This window comes from Schistocerca nitens, chromosome 4 (genome assembly GCF_023898315.1).
Source record: "Schistocerca nitens isolate TAMUIC-IGC-003100 chromosome 4, iqSchNite1.1, whole genome shotgun sequence".
NCBI classification, from domain to species: domain Eukaryota; kingdom Metazoa; phylum Arthropoda; class Insecta; order Orthoptera; family Acrididae; genus Schistocerca; species Schistocerca nitens.
This window is the reverse complement of record NC_064617.1, coordinates 693847956-693870782: the sequence shown is the minus strand read 5'-3', so window position 1 is coordinate 693870782 and position 22827 is coordinate 693847956. Positions and strand designations below refer to the sequence as shown.

Here is a 22827-nt window from a genome sequence, read left to right as displayed (position 1 = left end):
TCAAGTTAGCAATAGAAGAAAAACAGCAGCTGCATCTTTTTCCAAAATAGGTATGGCAAGCAACATGTTTTAACAAAGTACTAGCTTTTCTGTTACTTTTACTACATTAAAAGTAGTTTGAGGAGCACAATTTGTTGTAGTTATTTAATGATTATGCACAGCCTGACAAAAAAGTGAGGCACTGAATGTTAGCAGGAAACAAAATGAAACTTCACAAGTTGAGGGAGTATGTGATGTTTCAGTGATCATAAAATCAGGTCAGCCATATAGTTACAACAAGATTTTAATTTAACTTGGTTTCGACACCAACTGAGTGTGTCTTCATCAGAAAATCCAAACAATTAATTGTAGTAACAGATGAACAGATTTAAGAGCAAAATCCTCTCATCATATAAAATACTTCATAAGTAGATAATATTTAAACCATATAAAATTTCAGACATTGGAATTGAAATAAAGCTAATAATTGTCATTAAAATTATGGCTGTATGGCATATCACCCATATACAGGGTGTACATAAAGTCAGGGAACACTTTCAATTATTTATTGCACAAGAACTAAACATTGTACAGATATCATACATAGTGCATTTTGAAGAGAAACTGAAAGTGTTTTTTACAAACATTCAGTATGCGAACCATGAGTGACCTGGCAGACGTCAATACAGTAATCAAATTCTCACCATACCCGTCCCAGAATGGCATCGTTAACTCATTTCCCGTATTCTCTCCCGGAGCTCTGCTACATCACGTGGTAGAGGCAGTACATACACCAGATCTTTGATGTGTCCCCACAGAAAAAAGTCACACGGAGTGAGTTCTAGTGATTGGGGAGGCCATTTCATGAAACAGCTGTCCCCTTCTGTAGCACGGCCGATCCATCGATGCAGCAGCTCCATGTTCAGGTACCCACGAACTTCTTGATGAAAATGAGGTGGAGCCGCATCCTGCTGAAAAATGAATGGAGAGTCCGCATTTGAGGCATCAGCCATTGCTGCAAACATGTCCAAGGAGGAATATCCAGTGACAGTGCTCTCGGCGAAGAAGAATAGCCTGTACAGTTTTCGATGTGGCAAGGCACAAAAAACAAACATTTACCTTTCCTTGTTGGCGGCTTCTTACCGTACTTGGTTTTAAGCATCCGTTGAACAGCTGTAGCACACTTGTTTTTGTCGAACTCCAACACGCAGAAAGATTGCTCCGCACCTGAACTCACCACGTTTCTGTTTTAGCGCTGACTATCGGCAAATTATCAAACTACACTATGGCGGTATACATGGGAGGGGGGGGGAAACCCACACTTTCAGGGATTCTCTTCAAAATGATATATGTATGATATCTGTACAATGTTTGGTCCTTGTGCAATAAATAATTGAAAGTGTTCTCAGACTTAATGTACATCCTTTATATCTCTTAGGGCTGCTAGGACAAACAGTCAGTGGAGGTGGCATTAGACTAAGAGGCTCACAGGCCAAATTTGGCAGTGTAGGATCTGTTGTCAGTATGATAGTGCACCCTCTCTACCCTGGATGCATGCACTGATTCGGTTGAGAAGTAAATCAGAAAGCCATTGTATCCTCTCCCAAGGCCAGCTGGCCCACAATTGCTGTTGACATCTGAGCTGGTTCTTTACGTGTTCTATCAAGAACAGGTCTGTGGATCTTACTAATCATGGGAATACCTCACCACCATGCAGACAGTTCATAGAGACACGTGCCATGTGTGGACGAGCATTGTCTTTTCAAAAAAGGGCACAGTGATTCTTTTGCATGAAAGGTAATGCATGAGGATGCAGAATGTCGTGATTTACTGTTGTGCCATCAGAGTTCCCGTAGTCGCCATGACCTGAATTCATACCTGATTGCCCCCTGCATCATGGGGCCATGAGTAACACCACTGTGCTTCTCTAAAACATTGAAAGAACGTTACCTGTCACCATCATACTTGCCAGTAATTGTCATGCAGGGTAGTGCAGAACCATGATTCATCACGGAATACAATTTTATGCCATTCATCAGCAATGCACACTTCTCGGTCGTGGCACCACTACAGACACAGCTGTTTGTGTAATGGTGTTAATAACAGCCTGCTTGTGGGGTGGTAATTCCATAGCTCAGCTGCTGCTACTCTGTGATGAGTGGTGCAAGATGACACAGAATGTTGGAGTGGGTCCATTACTAGCTCTCAGATAGCAGACACAGACACGAGGGGATTATGATGTGCATAGTTCACAGTGGTCATTGAGATGTACTCGACCAGAACCTCGACAGTGAGTTTGTCTTCCCTCATGTTTCCCTACAGTCCGACATCAGGGCACTATCACATCCAAATGCCCCACAAACCTGGATATTGCACAATTCAGCCAGCTGGCCAAATTGAGATCAGCAATGAAGCTTCAAACTCTGCCTCTCATGAGTGTGGCACATCTCTGTATCCTTCAGTGATCACTCAGCATCTGAAACTATTTACGACCTTTATATAATCTAGAAGGCCTGATGAAAACACTAGATGTGAACAACACTGCTTCACTCTGGTGGCCATTACATGCCTGTCTGTGGTGTGTATGTGTACGTAGTTATATTGACGTCTGATCGTGTCTTTTGAGTGCTTCACTTTTTTGTCGGGCAGTGTAATTAATGCCATTCTAACAACTGTTAAAATTTGTTCATTCGTACTGTACTTTGACTCATTTCGCATCTCAACAGGCTCTCTTTCGTATGGGATCAGTGCATAATGAATGACTCAACGAATGAATGAAAGGATCTCATTTTGAAACAACACAGCGTGAATATTCCATTCAGTATTCCCCCCCCCCCCCCTCTCTCTCTCTCTCTCTCTCTCTCTCTCACACACACACACACACACACACACACACACACACACACACACACACACACACACACACACCTACCTCCCCCTCTCCCTTGTCCCCTATGTTGTACAACAACATTCCAAAAAATATATTGACATTTTTTGACATTTTAAGAATGTGACAGTGAAAAGTTGATCCATACTACCCCTTAATAGTCTATGAAATATATTGATATATGCTTTTAAAAGTAAAAGTTACAATCTACTTAACTTTCAGAACTGAAAGGTTAAATCAAACAATGGAAAATCCAGGACGGAATGTAACAATACCAGAGAAGGAAAGTTGCTACTCACTATATAACAGAGGTGCTAAGTCGCGATAGGCACAACAAAAAGATTCACACAATTAAAGTTTTCTGCCATTAAGGCCTTTGTCAGCAGTAGACACACACACACACACACACACACACACACGTGCACAACTTGCACACACATCTGCAGTCTCAGAGAGCTGAAACTTCACTGCGAGCAGCGGCACCAGTTCACGATTGGAGTGGTGACTTGGTGGGGGTAAAGAGGAGGCTGGGGCAGGGAGGGGGTGGGATGGTATGGTGGGAGTGGCGGACAGTAAAGTGTTGCAGTTTAGATGAAGGGCAGGAGAGAATGTGCGCAGAGGCCGGGGGCGGGGGGGGGGGGGGGGGGGGGGGGGAGTGTAAGTAGCGGAAAGGAGAGAAATAAAACGAAGAAATTAAAAGACTGGGTGTGGCGATGAAATGACGGGTGTGTAGTGCTGGAATGGGAACAGGGAGGGGGCTGGATGGGTGAGGACAGTGACTAACAAAGGTTGAGGCCAGGAGGGTTGCGGGAATGTAGGATGTACTGCAGGGAAAGTTCCCACCTGCACAGTTCAGAAAAGTTGGTGTTGCCAGGAAGGATCCATATCGCACAGGCTGTGAAGCAGTCATTGACATGCGGGATATGTTTGGCGGTGTGGCCATTCATGCGGACAGACAGCTTGTTGGTTGTCATGCCTACATAGAATGCAGCACAGTGGTTACAACTTAGCTTGTAAGTCACATGACTGGTTTCGCAGGTAGCCCTGCCTTTGATAGGATAGGTGATGTTAGTGACCGGACTGCAGTAGGTGGTGGTAGGAGGATGTATGGGACAGGTCTTGCATCTAGGTTTATTACAGGGGTATGAGCCATGAGGTAAGGGATTGGGAGCATGGGTAGTGTAAGGATGGACGAGTATATTGTTTAGGTTCGGTGGATGGCGGAATACCACGGTAGGAGGGGTGGGAAGGATAGTGGGCAGGACATTTTTCATTTCAAGGCACAATGAGAGGTAATCGAGAGAGAGAGAGAGGTGGACAATGTAATTCAGTTGCTCCACTCCCGGATGGTACTGAGTTACGAGGGGAATGCTCCTCTGCGGCCGGACTGTGGGACTTTGGGAGGTGGTGGGAGACTGGAAACATAGGGCACAGGAGATTTGTTTTTGTACAAGGATGGGAGGATAATTATGGTCAGTGAAGGCTTCAGTGAGACCCTCGGTATATTTTGAAACCACCCATGGTCTTCACATTTGCAGTGACGAGTAGTCCCTCTCAAAATATACTGAGAGTCTCACTGAAGCCTTCATTGACCAAAATTACCCTCCCAACCTTGTACAAAAACAAATCTCCCGTGCCTTATCATTCCAGTCTCCCGCTACCTCCCAGAGTCCCACAGTCTGGCCACAGGACCACAGAGGAGCATTCCCATCGTAACTCAGTACCATCCGGGACTGGAGCAACTGAAATACATTCTCCGCCTCTCTCTCGATTACCTCTCATCGTACCTTGAAATGAGAAATGTCCTGCCCACTATCCTTCCCTCCCCTCCTACCATGGTATTCTGCCGTCCACCAAACCTACACAATATACTCTTCCATTCTTACACAACCCCTGCTCCCAATCCCTTACCTCATGGCTCATACCCCTGTAATAGACCTAAATGCAAGACCTGTCCCATAAATCCTCCTACCACCACCTACTCCAGTCCAGTCACTAACATCACCTATCCCCATCAAAGGCAGGGCTGCCTGTGAAACCAGTCATGTGGTTTACAAGCTAAGTTGCAACCACAGTGCTGCATTCTATGTAGGCATGACAACCAACAAGCTGTCAGTCCGCATGAACACGACAAACTGTGGCCAAAAAACAAGTGGACCACCCTGTTGCTGAACACGCTGCCAGACATGATACCCCTCATCTCAATGACTGCTTCACAATGTGTGCCATTTGGATCCTTCCCAGCAACACCATCTTTTCTGAATTGTGCAGTTGGGAACTTTCCCTGCAATACATCCTACGTTCCCGTAATCCTCCTGGCCTCAACCTTCATTAGTCACTGTCCTCACCCTTCCAGCCCCCTCCTTGTTCCCGTTCCAACACTACACAGCCATGATTTGACTACCACACCAAGTCTTTAAATTTTTTTTTTTGTTTCTTCTTTTTATTTCTCTCCTTTCCGCTACTTACTCTCTCCGCACCTTCTCTCCTGCCCTCCGTTAAACTGCAACACTTCACTGTGTGCTGGTCCCACCATACTATCCCTCCCCCTGCCCGCCCCAGCCTCCTCCTTACCCCCACCCAGTGGCCACTCCCATCATGCACTGGTGCTGCTGCTCGCAGTGTGGTTTCAGCTCTCTGAGACTGCAGACGTGTGTGCAAGTTGCGTTTGCGTGTGTGTGTGTGTGTGTGTGTGTGTGTGTGTGTGTGTGTGTGTGTGTGTGTGTGTTTTTACTGCTGACAAAGGCCTTAATGGTCAAAAGCTTTAATTGTGTGAATCTTTTTGTTGTGCCTATCGTGACTCAGCATCTCCGCTATATGGTGAGAACTAACAGTTCTTTCATCAGGGGACCCATCTGTGGTAAGATAGGTCTTTCTCATCCTGTGGTTAAGTAACCTGCCCTCCTTTTCCCCCTAACCCCACCTGCCCATTTCTCCTCCTCAATGTAAGAACTGTTAGTTCCAAAAGCTAGGTAGTGTGTTACTTTTAAGTTCATACTTATCTATTGATATTACTGCGCATTTTGCCTGTTGAGGATAAGTACTGGCCAGAAATTCCATATTATAATGTATTAGTTTTCTTGGTTAAATTTTCCCTTGATACAATTGATACATGCTTCTTCTATTCCTTGCCTTCCACCAGTTGCCCAAATGCAAGCTATTTCTTTATTTTAACTCCATGCTAGAAAAATATCATTTTTACTGTGGAGTAAAGAACACCAGCATTAACATCTGTTGTCTGTTATTATCTTCATTATGTGTCTTACACTTCTTAACTGAAGTCTTATCTTGTCATAAAAATTGTAGTCATCAAACTGATCTTCATTTGGGTGCAGTTCGTTTTTGATGTTACCGTCTTCTTAATTTTTTTCCAGTAATACAGGTTTATTGCTATTTCCCTCAATCACTCCAGGCAAATGCCAATATGGTTCCTTGGAAAGAGCATGTCCAACTTCCTTCCCAATCATTAAAACATTCCAAGCTTGTGCTCCAGCTCTAGAGACTTCGATATCGACTGGATAATAAACCTAATCTTTCTTCCTTCACTAAGTAGGTATTTTTGTTATAAGTGTCCATTTAAATAATTCATTTATTTGTTGTGTTTGGAACCATCTGAATGGAAAACATTGTAATAAAGCTGATTTAGTTGCTGAATTTACCTTAAACATAATGTGATTATATTTTGAGCAGTAAATGAATATTATATGTAAAATCATGGCTTCGGTGCAAGCTGTATAAATGTGAAACATCCATTTACTGTTACAGCTCGCTATGCTGATGACAGACTAGTTCTGAAAGAAAATGTAACACTGCTACAGACACTATTTGAAGAAATTAATATTCAGCAATGATTTTGGCTTAAGAATGAATTTTAGTAGAACCAGATACATGATTGTTACCAAAACCCCAAAGATCTCATCAGGTATTACTATTAATAGTGTACATATTAGAAGAGTAGCAAACTATAAATATCTCAGTACTTGGATCAAGGGTAAATTCAATCATACCTAGGAAATCAGTAGCAGAATTGATTGGATTGGATTAGATTTACTTTCATTCCAATTGATCCGTAGTGAGGAGGTCCTCCAGGATGTAGAACGTGTCAGAAAACAATAATACATGACAAATATTTACAACTAAAACAAACTAGCTAATGTACCTTCCACAGGTCCCAAGTGGAATGATAGTCATTTTTTTATATTAACACTATATGAAAGGATTATTTTACAACACTCATGTACTAAGATCACATTAATGCACTGAAATTAAAATAAAAAAATTGTTTTCGTATTTATAAGGTAATAAACATATAATAGAACTGCTACAATACTTATTTACAATGAACACATTACTGCACTGAAATGGTACAGAAGTTAGATTGTACTTCACACACACACACACACACACACACACACACACAAATCAGTTGCTTCTACTGAGAAATTCATCAATGGAGTAGAAGGAGTTGGCCACCAATAAATCCTTTAGGCTTCTCTTAAACTGAATTTCATTGGTTGTTAAGCTTTCTATGGTTGCTTGTAAGTTATGGAAAATGTGTGTTCCTGAATAACGCACACCTTTTTGTATAAGAGTAAGTGACTTTCAAGCCTTGTGGAGATTATTCCTATTTCTAACACTGATTCCATGAGCCGAGCTGTTGGTTTGAAAAAGTGATATATTTTTAATGACAAATTTCATTAAGGAATAAATATATTCGGAAGCAGTTGTTAGTATCCGTAGTTCCCTGAACAGGCCACTGAAGGATGTTATTGAGTTCACACCACATATAACTTTTATTGCACGTTTTTGTGCCCAAAAAATAATCCCATATGACATTACAGAGTGAAAGTAAACATAGTATGCCAGGTTTTTCACTTTTGTATCCCCTATGTTTGACACAATTCACATTGCAAATAGAGATTTGTATAGATGCTTCAGAAGTTCTGTGGTGTGTTCCTCCCAGTTCAATTTATTACCAAGCTGTAATCCCAAGAACTTAATGCTGTCCTTCTATCTGCTTATCATCATATGTTAGGCATATACTCGTGGAACACCCCTTACAAGTTCTGAACTGCATGTAGTGTGTTTTTCAAAGTTTAGTGACAAAGAATTGGCTAGGAACCAGTTATTAATGTCCACAAATATTTTATTAGCCGATCTTTCTTAGACTATACTTGATTTGCTATGTATTGCAATGTTTGTATCATTGACAAACAAAACAATCTTGGCATCTGGTAATGTTACTGATGAAAGGTCGTTGATATACACAAGAAAAGGTAAGGGGCCTAAGATGGAACCTTGTGGGACCCCACATGTAATTAGTTCCCAGTTGGATGATGCCTGATAGCTTAATACATGTCTCTTTCCTAATAACACCATTTGTTTCCTGCCAGAGGTATATGATTGAACCATTTTGCAGCATTTTCTGTTACAACATGATATTCTAATTTACTTAAAAGAATATTGTGATTTACACACTCAAATGCCTTTGACAGATCACAAAATATACCAGTTGCTGCAATTTTTTGTCTAATGAATTAAGTACATTGTCACTGTAAGTGTAGATAGCCTTCTCATTATCAGAACCCTTTAGAAATCCGAATTGAAACTTTGACAGTATGTTATTTGTGATAAGATGGTTATAAAGCTGATTGTACATTATCTTTTCTAAAAATTTTGAGAATGCTGGCGAAAGTGAAACTGGACAGAAATTTGATGCTATTTCTTTATCTCCCTTCTTAAACAGTGACTTTACACAGCATATTTTAATGATTGAGGAAATACTCCACTGATAAACAACTGGTAACACAGACAGCTTAATATGTTACTTAATTCAGAATCACATTCTTTAATTAACTTTGTTGGTATTTCATCATACCCACTAGATGTTTTTGATTTTAAAGATTTTATGATGAACATTACTTCTGCTGGGGTAGTGAAGGTCAAATTCATATTATGGAAGTTGCTGAGGTATCCCATGGTGGCATCTAGAGAACCTGACAACTCTAACCAATTTTAACTCAGTCAGTATGAAACGTCAGCTGTCTTTATTGCATCAAAATATTCGAGGACTGAGAAATAAAATTAATGAATTAATTATCTGCATAGACGAATTAGAGTCCTCAAACCCAGCTGACATATAATCTGTCTCTCTGAATATCATGTCACCACTGGCATAGAACTTTTAAGTATTACAAGACTTGGATTAGCATTTCACTATTGTAGAGCAGAAATGGAGAAAGGAGGAGTTGCCTCATTCATCAGGAACTGTCATAAATTTAAGAACATAGACATTCATAATTTTGCCTAGAACAGTATATGAAAGCATGTGCAACAGAAGTAAAATTTCATTAAAAAATTCTTTCATAATATTAAGTGTATATCGAGCACCTACAGGTAACTTTAATCTGTTCATAAACCACTTTGAAGCTGTACTGGCCTATTTAACAACCAAAAACAAAGAAATAGTGGTTGCTGGTGACTTCAGTGTAGATTTTCTTAAATATTCTCCCAATAAGAACTTATTTGAGTTAGTAACACTATCATTCAACTTAATTCCCTCTGTAAAGAAGTCACAAATTACTCAAGGAATAAAGGTATCTTGTGAAACAAAAAGAAAACTGTATCTGTCAATCCGAAACAGTTCTGATGTTGATTCTATAGCACATTACAAGAAATACTGCAAAATATTAAAGACTGTAATACGGACATCAAAGAAAATATATTACAAGGAAAAGATAGTCATATCAGATAACAAAATAAAGACAATATGGAATATAGTGAAGGAGGAGACCAGTAAAACTAGAAACGAAGAGGGACAAATAGCATGAAGAGTAAATGATACATTGGTGACAGATGTGTTGAGTGTTGCAGTATTTATAACAAGCTTTTGAACCAGCTATCACTGCATTTGTTTGAAAGATAAGATCGTATTTTATCAACTGTAATTTAAACTTACAACTAAGACTTCGAATGGTTAAATGTAATGTAATCTCAGTACTCTTGTGTGCAATGGAGACATGGACACTTATAAGACAACAGTGAGGAAAATTAAGGCATTCGAAATGTAGCTATATGGACAAGTGTTAATTAAAAATATCCTGGACACAAAGTATTATCAGTGAAGAAGTTCTGATGTGAATCAAGAAGAATAAGGAATTGAGTACATAATAAAAACCAAAAAACTAGAATAATTTGGCTCTATGATTAGAGGAGAAGGGTACAGTGTCCTGAAACTTGTAATGGATGGAAAAGTCGTAGGAAAAAGATCTGTTGGATGGAGACAACATTGTGGGTAGAGAATCTGAGAGAGTGGTTCAGATGCACTTCCCCACAACTGTTTGGATCAGGAAAGTCAAGAAAAATATTAGCCCTCATGATAACAAATCTCACCAGAGAGACATGGCACCTCAAGAGCAAGAAGAAAAAGAAGAAGAAGAAAAAAAAGATGTTGCAGAGAGAACTTATTAGATAAAGTTTTGGTAAGGGTGCCAAGTCTGCGAATGTACAGTAAGTTTGAAGATCAGATCACTTTCAAAGCTGCATGGACAGTGTTTCAGATACCCACTGTCATGTTGTCTTGTGGATGATGAAAGACATCCTCTTCAAAGTTGAGAGTATGGTACATTGAGACATAGAGCTAGTTGTTACAATTCTACTCCTTAAAAAACCTTTTTTCTCCATTTTTTACATTTTATGTGCAGTGCAAAATATATGATTTCTTATTTAATGAGAGATTATCAAAACTTTATTATTCTCTGTGTACTTTCTTAATTACTGATAAAAATAATATAATTAATTCATCTTTAAAGAATTATTAGTGATCATCAACATATGCAAACCATGTGGAGGTGAAATTTTCAGTGAGCAAATTGTTGTTTGTTTCTGAATTGAGGTAGTCAATTTGATAGACCTTATTCTCCTCTTCTCAATGAACATCTTACTTTTTCCAAAAACATCACATTTCAAAAGTTTTTCATATTCAGTATGTTTGTATGCCAGAACATTCCAATCTTAGCTTGTGATTATTTCCCAGTACCATAGTTCTGTAGCCCTGATTTTTCTGAACCCAAAAAAATTTGCTTTCATAAAAAAAGATCTTACTAATTTGTTAATTATTCAGTTTGAAAAATTTCAGCTTCTCCAAACTTTTTAGCATTCTTTGGAAATTTCCTTTTACTTAGAAATCATCTTCATAAAATAGTATTTCTAACTTTGTCATTGTCTAGTTAACCAGCTCATATTTAAACTAAATTATCAGTTTAATAAGTCGTGGTTGCAAAATGCAAACATATATTATTTACATAAGAATGGAAAAACCAACCTCAGGGAAGATCAGTTTTGATTCTGGAGAAATGTAGGAACACATGAGGCAGTACTGACCCTACAAGTTATCTGAGAAAGCTGGATACGGAAAGGCAAACCCACATTTATAGCTTTTGTAGATTTGGAGAAGGCTTTTGACAGTGTGAAGTGGAATATACTCCTTAAAATTCCAAAAAAAAGCTGGGATAAAATACAAGAATAAAAATGTTATGTACAACTTATACAGAAATCAGAAGGCAATTATAAGAGTCAAGGGGTATGAAAGGGAAGCAGGATTTGGGAATGGAGTTGGCAGGATTGTAGCCTATACCCAATGTTTTTCATGTTATACATTAAAAGATACCAAAGAAAAATGTGGAGAAGGAATGCTCAGGAAAAAGAAATAAAAACTTTGAAGTTTGCCGTCAAAGACAGGAAAGGTCATAAGTCTTGGAAGAATAGTTGAACAGAATGGACACTGTCTTGAAAGGACAGTATAAGATGAACATAACAAAAGCAAAATAAAGCTAATGGAGTGTAGTCAAATTAAATCAGCCAATGTAGAGAGAGTTAGCTTAAGATACAAGACACTAAAAGTAGTAGGTGAGTATTGTTATAAGTGCAGTAAAATTACTGATAATTTCCAAAGTAGAGAGAATATAAAATGTAGACTGTCAATGGCAATAAAAGTGTTTTTGAAGAAGAGGAATTTGTTAACATCGAATTTAGATTTATGTGTTAGGAAATCTTTTCTGAAAGTATTTGTCTGTAGTGTAGTCTTGTACAGAAGTGAAATGCAGATGATAAGCAGTTCAGAAAAGAAGAGAATATAAACTTTTAAACTGTGGTGCCACAGAAGAATGCTGAAGGTTAGATGGGTAGATCACGTAACCAGTGAGAAGGTGAAATTTTTTGGTAACATTTGTGGGAAACAGCCATCTTTTAAGCTGTATAAAATTAGTGAAAAAACATTGTAGATCGCAAGGGTTATTTTATTTAAAATCACTGGTTTTGGCATAGTCTTAGGCCCTTTTCAGAATAGCACCGTCAGCTGAAGTTTCAGCGACTGAGGTCTACTGATTGATCTGGACATCATCTACTTCAGCTAATGGTGCTATTCTGAACATATCCTAAGACTAGGCTGAAACCAGTCATTTTAAATAAAATAACCCTCACAATGTAGACTATTTTTCATTAATTTCAATGAGAAGGTACTGAATAGAACTGAGGAGAAAAGAAATTTGTGCTTGACTTAGAGAAGAGATCTGTTGATGGGACAGCTTCTGAGACCTCAAAGGATCAGCAATTTAGTATTGAAGGGAAGTGTGGGAAGTAAAATTGTGGAGTGAGACCAAGAGACGAGTATGATATGCAGGTTCAAAAGGATGTATGTTGCAGTAATTATTTGGAGGTAAAGAGACTTGCACAGGATAGAGCAGCATGGAGAGCTGCCTGAAATCGGTCTCTAGGCTGAAGACCAGAGCAACAACAGTTAAACTGATAAGCTTCTTTGCCAATTGTATCTTTTAATATTTCTGATATCTATGTTGATGTTCAACATGTAATAACAAATTTTGATTTTTAATGTTATATGCTTCTAAAGTAGACCTGTTGTACAAAGATCCAGTCAGTCAGTGGTTAGATATCAAGAAGTCAACATGTATTCAGTTTGAAAGAGTCTGTAGTGAGAATCCAAATTGCACAGGTACTATGTATAAGTGAGTTATTGCCCTGGGAAACAACTTACATATCATGTAGCCATTTGTGTCAGTTAGTCTCTGCTGAGAAATCAAATTACCAGCATCTTTTCATCGCTATTAGTCAGTCTGCGTGAAGCTATCAGAATGTAATTGTCGATGTGACTCATTTAGGTTACTATGCCAATCAATGTCCATATTAAAAAGTGAAAGTGTGCCATGACTACCAAGAAAACATTATGTTGTTTGTCATTCAGAACTTGATAATTAAAGTGTACAGTAATTATATTGCCACTCTTTCAGAACAATCTTAGTTTAGTAGAAGTACTGACTTGTGATAAATTAAATGTCTAAATTCGTGAATACAAACTGGTCATGGCAGTATTACTTGTCAATAGATATGAGATCACGAATTAATTTCTACAATGTTGTGTTTGTTGTTTAATGAGTAGTCACCAAGTCAATGATCTGAGGAAGGCGTAAACAAAGAAAAGCTACGCGACTTCTGAGATCAAATCCAGGTCACTAATGCTTCAGGCACCCATGGAGAACCACTGTCAGCTCTCATAGTAGCTAACATATCAGTTTCTCACAGCCATTGTTGTAATCGGATCAAAATGATATGTGATGTCATAATTATAACAGAAACTGAAAGTATCTGTGCCAAACTTTTTTTTTATATCCAAATGGCACATTTCCGGACATAGCTTCCTTATATGGGTCAACTGAAGACTGGGATGCAACCAGTTGGCTGTGACCAGTGACGTCATAGTGTATTCATAGATATTAATATTTTTATTTTTTAACCATAGATAATAAATTGGTTATGTTCTCTAGTGAGGCGTCATCATTGTAAATTGGAATAAATGAATGTGTTTTCAAAAGACAGGGCTAGACATTGCGTACAATTTTTGTCACTCACATTAATTTAAATCATTTGTTCATTCCAATTCATTCAGTACTTATTTCCATTCTTAGAGAGGTTTTTTTTTTTTTTTTTTTCCCCCTATTCTGATGAATATGGAAGACTTGAAGCAGGATTTGTCAGCTGAAGTATGGGATACAAATTTTATGGATGTCTCACTCTTTTCACCTTTGCTATTACTAGTATGAGCTGAAGAACAGGATGCTAGTAGTAACAGAGACAAAAAAAGCACCTGTAAAATTTGTATCCCATACTACAGTTGACCTACACAGGTCAACTGAAAAATAGGATACTTGTGCTAGCGAAGGCAAAAAAGTCAACACATGTTAAATTTGTATCCCATACTGCAGTTAATCTATATAGATTAACTCAATTTGTCAACTGAGGTATTACATACTAACATTATTTCTGTGCCTTTTTTTCCTTTCTTTTTTGCACTAGCATCCCATTCTTCAGTTGAGTTATGTAGGTCAGTTGCAGAATAGGATACTAGGACTCAAGGAAGTGAGATACTTAACATTATGTTCACCATCTGTTATATGTCCACCATCTGTTACCTCTGTCCTGCATTCCTTTGCTTCTCAACATTCGTCTTTGCTGTTAAATCTGTGCAATACATTGTCTCTGGTAACTTGTAACATCATTGGTCAAAGACAACAGGTTGTATCCCATTCTTCAGAAATCCCCCTTATCCATACTTCTCTCTTATCCATACTTTTCTCTACAACCTCCAGAAGCCTGTAACAGAAATTGTGAAACACACTGTACATTCACCGTTATATTTATAGGAAAAATAGACATTGTCTGCAAAGGCTAAGGAAGTAAAGTCTTGAATTTTTTGTGCTGGAATAATGGCCTGTTGCTGCTTAATACATAATCAGTTTAATGTTGCAGCCATGTTTCAATGGACAGCCACATCTTGAAGCCAGATTTGAGTGCCCAATCTGTCTTCAGTGCATGAGAAATCCCATCTTGACAGCATGTGGGCATCGATTTTGCAGTGACTGCATTACAGACTGGCTGAGGTTTGTAATTATTAATACTTTGAATCACAATTGCATTTATTTTTAAAATTGTTTAATTTTGTGTTCTTTTCATTCTGTAGTATTTCCTTTGGGAAATATAACAAACACTGTATCATTTTACCCCCACAAATTCTTTCAATCCATTCCCTGTGGCATCATCATAGGAAGTTCTGTGGCCTTCATTGCCACATTGTTGACGTAATAGATCATGGAGATGTCATAGCTGTTTCAGCAAGAAAAATTATTACAGTGCGAGTAATTTCTAGACACCATAAACTCTGCTACAAAGTCATAATTCAAGAGGAAATGCTCAGTAACAAGTTTCTGGCTGCCACTAGGACATCAAAGACAGAGGGATCTCTGATGAGCTGCATTTCTTTGCCGTAAAAGCATAGATTTGTGTGTTATACTAGAAATTGATTGCTACCTTTAGCACACTGTGAAAGTTGGGTGTATCTGTCCAAACAAAAAGTGAACACATTTTCAGACAGATCAAGTAATTACCTATATTGGCTTGCACATATGGAGAACATGGTCACTCAGCAGAGGAAGAGACCATAAAAGAAATTTCCAACTGTTCCCCGAATGTCTCCTAGTGGTGCAACATGACTCGTGCATTCACTCATTCATGTGTTCATTCATTGTATTCCGGAGACCCATTAAGAAGGAGAATTTTAAGGGGTGAGACTTTTCCACATAATGAGCTTTTACAAGCATTTCTTCTGACATGAAAAAATGTGAATCGGTGATCATAATATCCTGCATTATGAGTATAGATGTCTCAAGCCTTTTAATGAATCTTGGCTTTGCTTCAGTTTGATAACCAATATTAATATTGCGAGGTTGCAGTGAAAGGTGCAAGTGATGTGTTGTAACAAATGTGGGTGAAAAAAATGCCGGAAATTGGCCAGCAAGAGCATGGGGACTAATGAACACATCTCCATCATCACACATATGGGTTAACAGCTCTGGAAATCGTAACACTGAAAGATAATTTCACCTCACAGAATTTTGTGCTACAAAAGTTGATTCTAATCTGAAAAACAAGAGAAAAACCTGTCAAAATGTAACATAGTAACATATTGTGGCTACTATATAATACACTTATTATATGTGTAAAAAGAAACATGTATTACAGGCTTCTGAAGATGCTTCACAAATAAAAGAATCAAAACGCGTATGGCAATAAATAAACAGCCTTTCATTTAGTTCCATAGACAGAACATACCTCCATGAACAGAGAGAACTTGTTGAACTTTGAAAGAAAACCATGACAAAGTTCTTTGGACCAATCTGTAAAGAGAACATTTGGAGACATAAGAAGAATTGAGAACTGTACGGCCTGGTGAAAAACAAAACATTTTGCAGAAAATAAAAGCATGGGGAACAAGTGTGGAAGCGCACTTTGCTATGAGGCCAGACACTGTCTGGGCCAAAGCTGTGCTTGAAGGGAAACCTAAATGGTACACGCTCAGTTGGAAGACCAAAGAAGCAATGGGAGGATGAACTGCAGAAGGACCTTCAGCAGTTGGATGTGCATGAGGACTAATGCATAAGACTGCCACCTATGGAAGAACATTGTAAGGTCTATGCATGATTTTCAGGATCCATGATCGCTGATATGAGTATATGAACTTTGGCCTGTATGTCAGACATCTACTGAAGATCATACTATATACTTCGACTGATTGTGTACTTATATAATTCATTTATCTAAAAACAAAGATGATGTGACTTACCAAACGAAAGCGCTGCCATGTTGATAGACACACAAACAAACACAAACATACACACAAAATTCAAGCTTTCGCAACCAGCGGTTGCTTCTTCAGGAAAGAGGGAAGGAGAGGGAAAGACAAAAGGATGTGGGTTTTAAGGGAGAGGGTAAGGAGTCATTCCAATCCCGGGAGCGGACTTACCTTAGGGGGGAAAAAAGGACAGGTATACACTCGCGCGCGCGTGCGCGCACACACACACACACACACACACACACACACACACACACACACACACACACACACACACACACATCCATCCGCATATACACAGACTCAAGCAGACATTTGTAAAGGCAAAGAGTTTGGGCAGAGATGTCAGTTGAGGCGGAAGTACAGAGGCAAAGATGTTGAATGACAGGTGAGGTATGAGCGGCGGCAACTTGAAATTAGCGGAGGTTGAGGCCTGGTGGGTAAAGAGAAGAGAGGATATACTGAAGGGCAAGTTCCCATCTCCGGAGTTCTGACAGGTTGGTGTTAGTGGGAAGTATCCAGATAACCCGGACGGTGTAACACTGTGCCAAGATGTGCTGGCCATGCACCAAGGCATGTTTAGCCACAGGGTGATCCTCATTACCAACAAACACTGTCTGCCATTTGCATGAATTTGTGATTGGCTAACAAAAAACCCATGTTACAATGTAAAAGAATTCTGTTATGTAGACAGCGTTGATTTTAATGTTTAAGATTATAACTGTACTCTTTCACTTGAAGTGTGCCTTGTTCAATTTAATATTTAAACCTATAGCTGCACTGTTTTGTTAAGTTATATAATTTGTACATGTAATGTGAATATTAATTTCAATATTTTGATTGTAAATATTACATTCTGTCACTAAAAATGCATATTCTACTGTATGTGATCAACAGCAAATAAAGAATCTGAATCTACATAATTAGCTAAAAAATTATCAGTACATAGACCTTTCTTCAAGTGGTTAATTACACCCAATAAATATTTGGAAAAAATCGTTTCCTGTGGCAACAGTTGTGCAGTTTTATTTATTCTGTTCAGGTTTTGGCGTCCATCTTCACAGGAGGTGATAATATACATCAGTTGATCAAAAATACATCTGTGCCATGAAGTATGAGGGGCGTTTGAAAAGTGTGTGCAAAGTCCAAGAGATGGCACAACCGGCACATATCAAGGTCACATTTAGTTAGTAGCATCTTTGGAAATAACGCACACCAAGTTTCAGACACATTGGTTTATTTCTTTGTGTTTGGCATTCGTGTGAATCAAGGAAGTTAAGTGATTGTCAAAAAATGGACGAAAAAGAACTTCATGTGGTGATTAAACATTATTTTATGAAAGGCAAAATGCCTCAGGAGACTAAAGAGAAGCTTGATAAACATTATGGTGACTCTGCACCTTTGATTAGAACAGTTTATAACTGGTTTCAAAATTTTTGGAGTGGCCATATGGGCACAAACAATGCTGAACGTTCTGGATGCCCTGTGGAGGTTACAACTCCAGAAATCATTGATGAAATCCATGCTATGGTGATGGATGACAGAAGAGTTAAGGTGTGTGAGATTGCCAGTGTTGTGGCCATCTTGAATAAATGGGTACTTAATATTTTGCATAAACATTTGGGCATAAGAAAGCTATCAGCATGATGGGTTCCGCGATTGCTCATGCTTGACCAAAAACGGAATCGTGTGAAGTGTTGCAAGGATGGTTTGCAGCTGTTCAGGAAGAATCCGCAGGACTTTAAGCATCCTTACGTCACTGTAGATGAAACATGGATACATTACTATACTCCTGAGACTGACAATAATCTAAACAATGGGTTACCAAGGAAGAATCTGCACCAAAAAAGGCGAAGACCATTCCTTCGGCCGGAAAGGTTATGGCGACTGTCTTTTGGGATTCGCAAGGGATAATCCTCATTGACTATCTGGAAAAGGGTAAAACTATTACAGGTGCATATTATTCATCGTTATTGGACCGTTTGAAAACCGAGCTGCGAGAAAAACATTGGCGATTGAACCGCAAAAAAGTCCTTTTCCATCCCGACAATGCACCAGCATGCACCTCAGCAGCTGTGGTCACAAAATTAATGGAAATAGTATTCCACCTCATTCCACTTCCACCGTATTCTCCAGACTTGGCTCCCTCTGAGTACTATTTGTTCCCCAATTTGAAGAAATGGCTGGTGGGACAAAGATTTTATTCAAAAGAGGAGGTGATTGCAGCAACTAATAGCTATTTTGCAGACTTGGACAATTCCTATTATTCAGAAGGGATCAACAAATTAGAACAGTGTTTGACAAAGTGTATAAGTCTAAAAGGAGACTATGTTGAAAAATAAAAAAGATTTACCCCAAATACGTAAGTAGTTTTTATTTTTGCACACACTTTTCAAATGCCCCTGTATATCATGTCACAAATTATCGCAGTAATTGTTTCATGTAATTCTACTACAGTGGATACTCAGTGAAGCTATTACATTCACAATGCACAACCCTATAAGGATAAATATGCAGTGTCGGGTGTATACAAATTAGAGTTAGTGATTGTGAAATGTCATATATAGGCCAGACTCGCAGAATGTTTTATGACCAGATTCTGTGAACACCTGCTGGTAAAGGCTGGGTTAAACTGAAGTCCGCATTTGCTGAGCATCTAAGTCAAGCAGGCACCAGTCTCCCACACTCGAAACCTTTCACACACACTAGAAAACTTTAGAATATTATGCCTTGCTCAGAAGAGTAAAAAGCTGAATCTACTCAAGGAGCTGGAATTAGTTAAACATCTTTATGTTGATAAAAAAAGTTGCTGAACAATCAAATAATTAACAGAAATCAAGTATATTATGATACAATGTTTAGAATGTTGCTACAATGATACCTTTTATTTTATGTCAACGTCATTATTTTTAACTTATTTGTTTTCTTGTGAATGAAGTTGGGGGAGCTAGGCCAGGTTATTGATGACCTTATATTATCACAATTGACTTAGCCTTTTTATATTCTGTGCCTTACATTTCTTTATATTAATGACTAAAACTAGGCCTTTTCTCTAGTTTTCAATGCTTATGACTGCCACTTATCCTGATGCCTTGATGTTTGGGTTGTTGATCCTGTATGCATACATTGCGCATATTTTTTAAAATTTAGCTATTGTACTCTGCATTACAATTTAATGACATGATGACTCTCCATTTTTCATGTCTTCATTTTACCAATTTGTGTAGGGGTATCTTAATGTACTTTTGGTTTCTTGTGATTGCAATGGATTGCACATATGCATCATAATTTATTAGTTTTATGTAGTTTTTGTATTTCGCAGATGTGCCTTTTGCCAGTCGTGCATGCCTCCTATCCACATATTGCTGCATTATATGCATTGGCAACCCTTCGCTCACAGCTGCAAGCGGCGCTGACTTCGGTCGCGCAGCTTGAGGCTGTTGCCAATCGGCACCACTGTGGGGAGCCGGACTTGGGTATCACGGGGATATCAACCTCGTCCCGTCTGTCCCCAGATCGGTCTGCCGCTGTGGTTGCCCCGGTTGCTGTCCGCAGTGAGGCTGAGCCCTCGCCTGTGGTTGATTGGGAGGTCATTCCAAAGCGTGGCAGGCAGCGAAAGACGTCCCCGGAGGCTGATCAGAAAGCCTCCCCGGTGCGTCTGACAAACAGGTTTCAGGCACTGTCTCTGGCTGAGCCAGATGCAGCTGCCTGCCCTGTTTCAGAGGATGATTCTCAGTCTTCAAGGTCCGGTCAATCACAGCGGTTGGGCTTATTGGTAGTTGGGAGCTCCAATGTTAGGCGCGTAATGGGGCCCCTTAGCGATATGGCGGCTAAGGAGGGGAAGAAATCCAGTGTGCATTCCGGGTGGAGTCATTCCTGATGTGGAAAGGGTCCTTCCGGATGCCATGAAGAGCACAGGGTGCAGCCAGCTGCAGGTGGTGGCACATGTCGGCACTAATGACGTGTGTCGCTTTGGATCTGAGGAAATTCTCTCTGGATTCCAGCGGCTATCTGATTTGGTGAAGGCTGCCGGTCTTGCTTACGAGATGAAGGCAGAGCTCACCATCTGCAGCATCGTTGACAGAACCGACTGCGGACCTTTGGTGCAGAGCCGGGTGGAGGGTCTGAATCAGAGGCTCAGACGGTTTTGCGACCGTGTTGGCTGCAGATTCCTTGACTTGCGCCATAGGGTGGTGGGGTTTCGGGTTCCGCTGAATAGGTCAGGAGTTCACTACACTCAGCTGGCGGCTACACGGGTAGCGGAGGCTGTGTGGCGTGGACTGGGTGGTTTTTTAGGTTAGAAGGCCTCGGGAAAGTACGGGGTGGGCTGCAATCTCAAAGGGTGCATGGCAAATATAGGACATGCTTGGATCAAGGAACAGTCGGAATTGTAGTTGTAAATTGTTGTAGTTGTGCTGGGAAAGTCCCTGAGCTTCAAGCGCTAATAGAAAGCACAGAAGCTGAAATCGTTATAGGTACAGAAAGCTGGCTAAAGCCTGAAATAAGTTCTGCAGAAATTTTTACGAAGTCTCAGACGGTGTTCAGGAAAGATAGATTAGGCAGGATTGGTGGTGGAGTGTTTGTGTCTGTCAGTAGTGGTTTATCTTGTAGCGAAGTCGAAGTAGATACTCCGTGCGAATTGGTATGGGTGGAGGTTATACTTAACAACCGAACTAAGTTAATAATTGGCTCCTTCTACCGACCCCCAGACTCCGATGATATAGTTGCGGAACAGTTCAGAGAAAATTTGAGTCTCGTAACAAATAAATACCCCACTCATACGGTTATAGTTGGTGGGGACTTCAACCTTCCCTCGATATGTTGGCAAAAATACTTGTTCAAAACCGGCGGTAGGCAGAAAACATCTTCCGAGATTGTTCTAAATGCTTTCTCCGAAAATTATTTCGAGCAGTTAGTCCACGAACCCACGCGAATTGTAAATGGTTGCGAAAACACACTTGACCTCTTAGCCACAAACAATCCAGAGCATCAGGTCGTTGTGGCTAGGCTCAATACCATTTCTTCCAAACCCACCAGAAACAAACGCAAGATAATTTTATTTAAAAAAGCGGATAAAGTGTCACTAGAAGCCTTCCTAAGAGACAATCTCCATTCCTTCCGAACTGACTATGCAAATGTAGACGAGATGTGGCTCAAATTCAAAGATATAGTAGCAACAGCAATTGAGAGATTCATACCTCATAAATTGGTAAGAGATGGAATTGATCCCCCGTGGTACACAAAACAGGTCCGAACTGTTGCAGAGGCAACGGAAAAAGCATGCGAAGTTCAGAAGAACGCAAAATCCCGAAGATTGGCTAAAATTTACAGACGCGCGAAATTTGGCACGGACTTCAATGCGAGATGCCTTTAATAGGTTCCACAATGAAACATTGTCTCGACATTTGGTAGAAAATCCGAAGAAATTCTGGTCATATGTAAAGTACACAAGCGGCAAGACGCAGTCAATACCTTCGCTGCGCAGTGCCGATGGTACTGTTACCGACGACTGTGCCACTAAAGCGGAGTTATTGAACGCAGTTTTCCGAAATTCCTTCACCAGGGAAGATGAATGGAATATTCCAGAATTTGAAACACGAACAGCTGCTAGCATGAGTTTCTTAGAAGTAGATACCTTAGGGGTTGCGAAGCAACTCAAATCGATTGATATGGGCAAGTCTTCAGGTCCAGATTGTATACCGATTAGGTTCCTTTCAGATTACGCTGATACAATAGCTCCCTACTTAGCACTCATATACAACCGCTCGCTCACCGATAGATCTGTACCTACAGATTGGAAAATTGCCCAGGTCGCACCAGTATTTAAGAAGGGTAGTAGGAGTAATCCATCTAACTAAAGACCTATATCACTGACGTCGGTTTGCAGTAGGGTTTTGGAGCATATACTGTATTCAAACAATATGAATCACCTCGAAGGGAACAATCTATTGATACATAATCAGCATGGTTTCAGAAAACATCGTTCTTGTGCAACGCAGCTAGCTGTTTATTCGCACGAAGTAATGGCCGCTATCGACAGGGGATCTCAAGTTGATTCCGTATTTCTAGATTTCCGGAAAGCTTTTGACACCATTCCTCACAAGCGACTTCTAATCAAGCTGCTGGCCTCTGGGGTATCGTCTCAGTTGTGCGACTGGATTCGTGATTTCCTGTCAGGAAGGTCGCAGTTCGTAGTAATAGACGGCAAATCATCGAGTAAAACTGAAGTGATATCAGGTGTTCCCCAGCGAAGCGTCCTGGG

At 39.7% G+C, this 22827-nt stretch overlaps 1 protein-coding gene across 2 annotated transcripts in view; it reads left to right on the top strand.

Annotated features, from left to right (window-relative positions):
• The window catches only part of LOC126251951 (TNF receptor-associated factor 6-B), an 81353-nt gene that overhangs the window by 13258 nt on the left and 45268 nt on the right, over positions 1 to 22827 (top strand). For both annotated transcript variants that reach the window (XM_049952715.1, XM_049952716.1), the window contains exon 3: positions 14687 to 14817. In XM_049952715.1, the coding sequence (XP_049808672.1) occupies positions 14687 to 14817 (131 nt within the window). The remainder of the gene's footprint in view (positions 1 to 14686; positions 14818 to 22827) is intronic.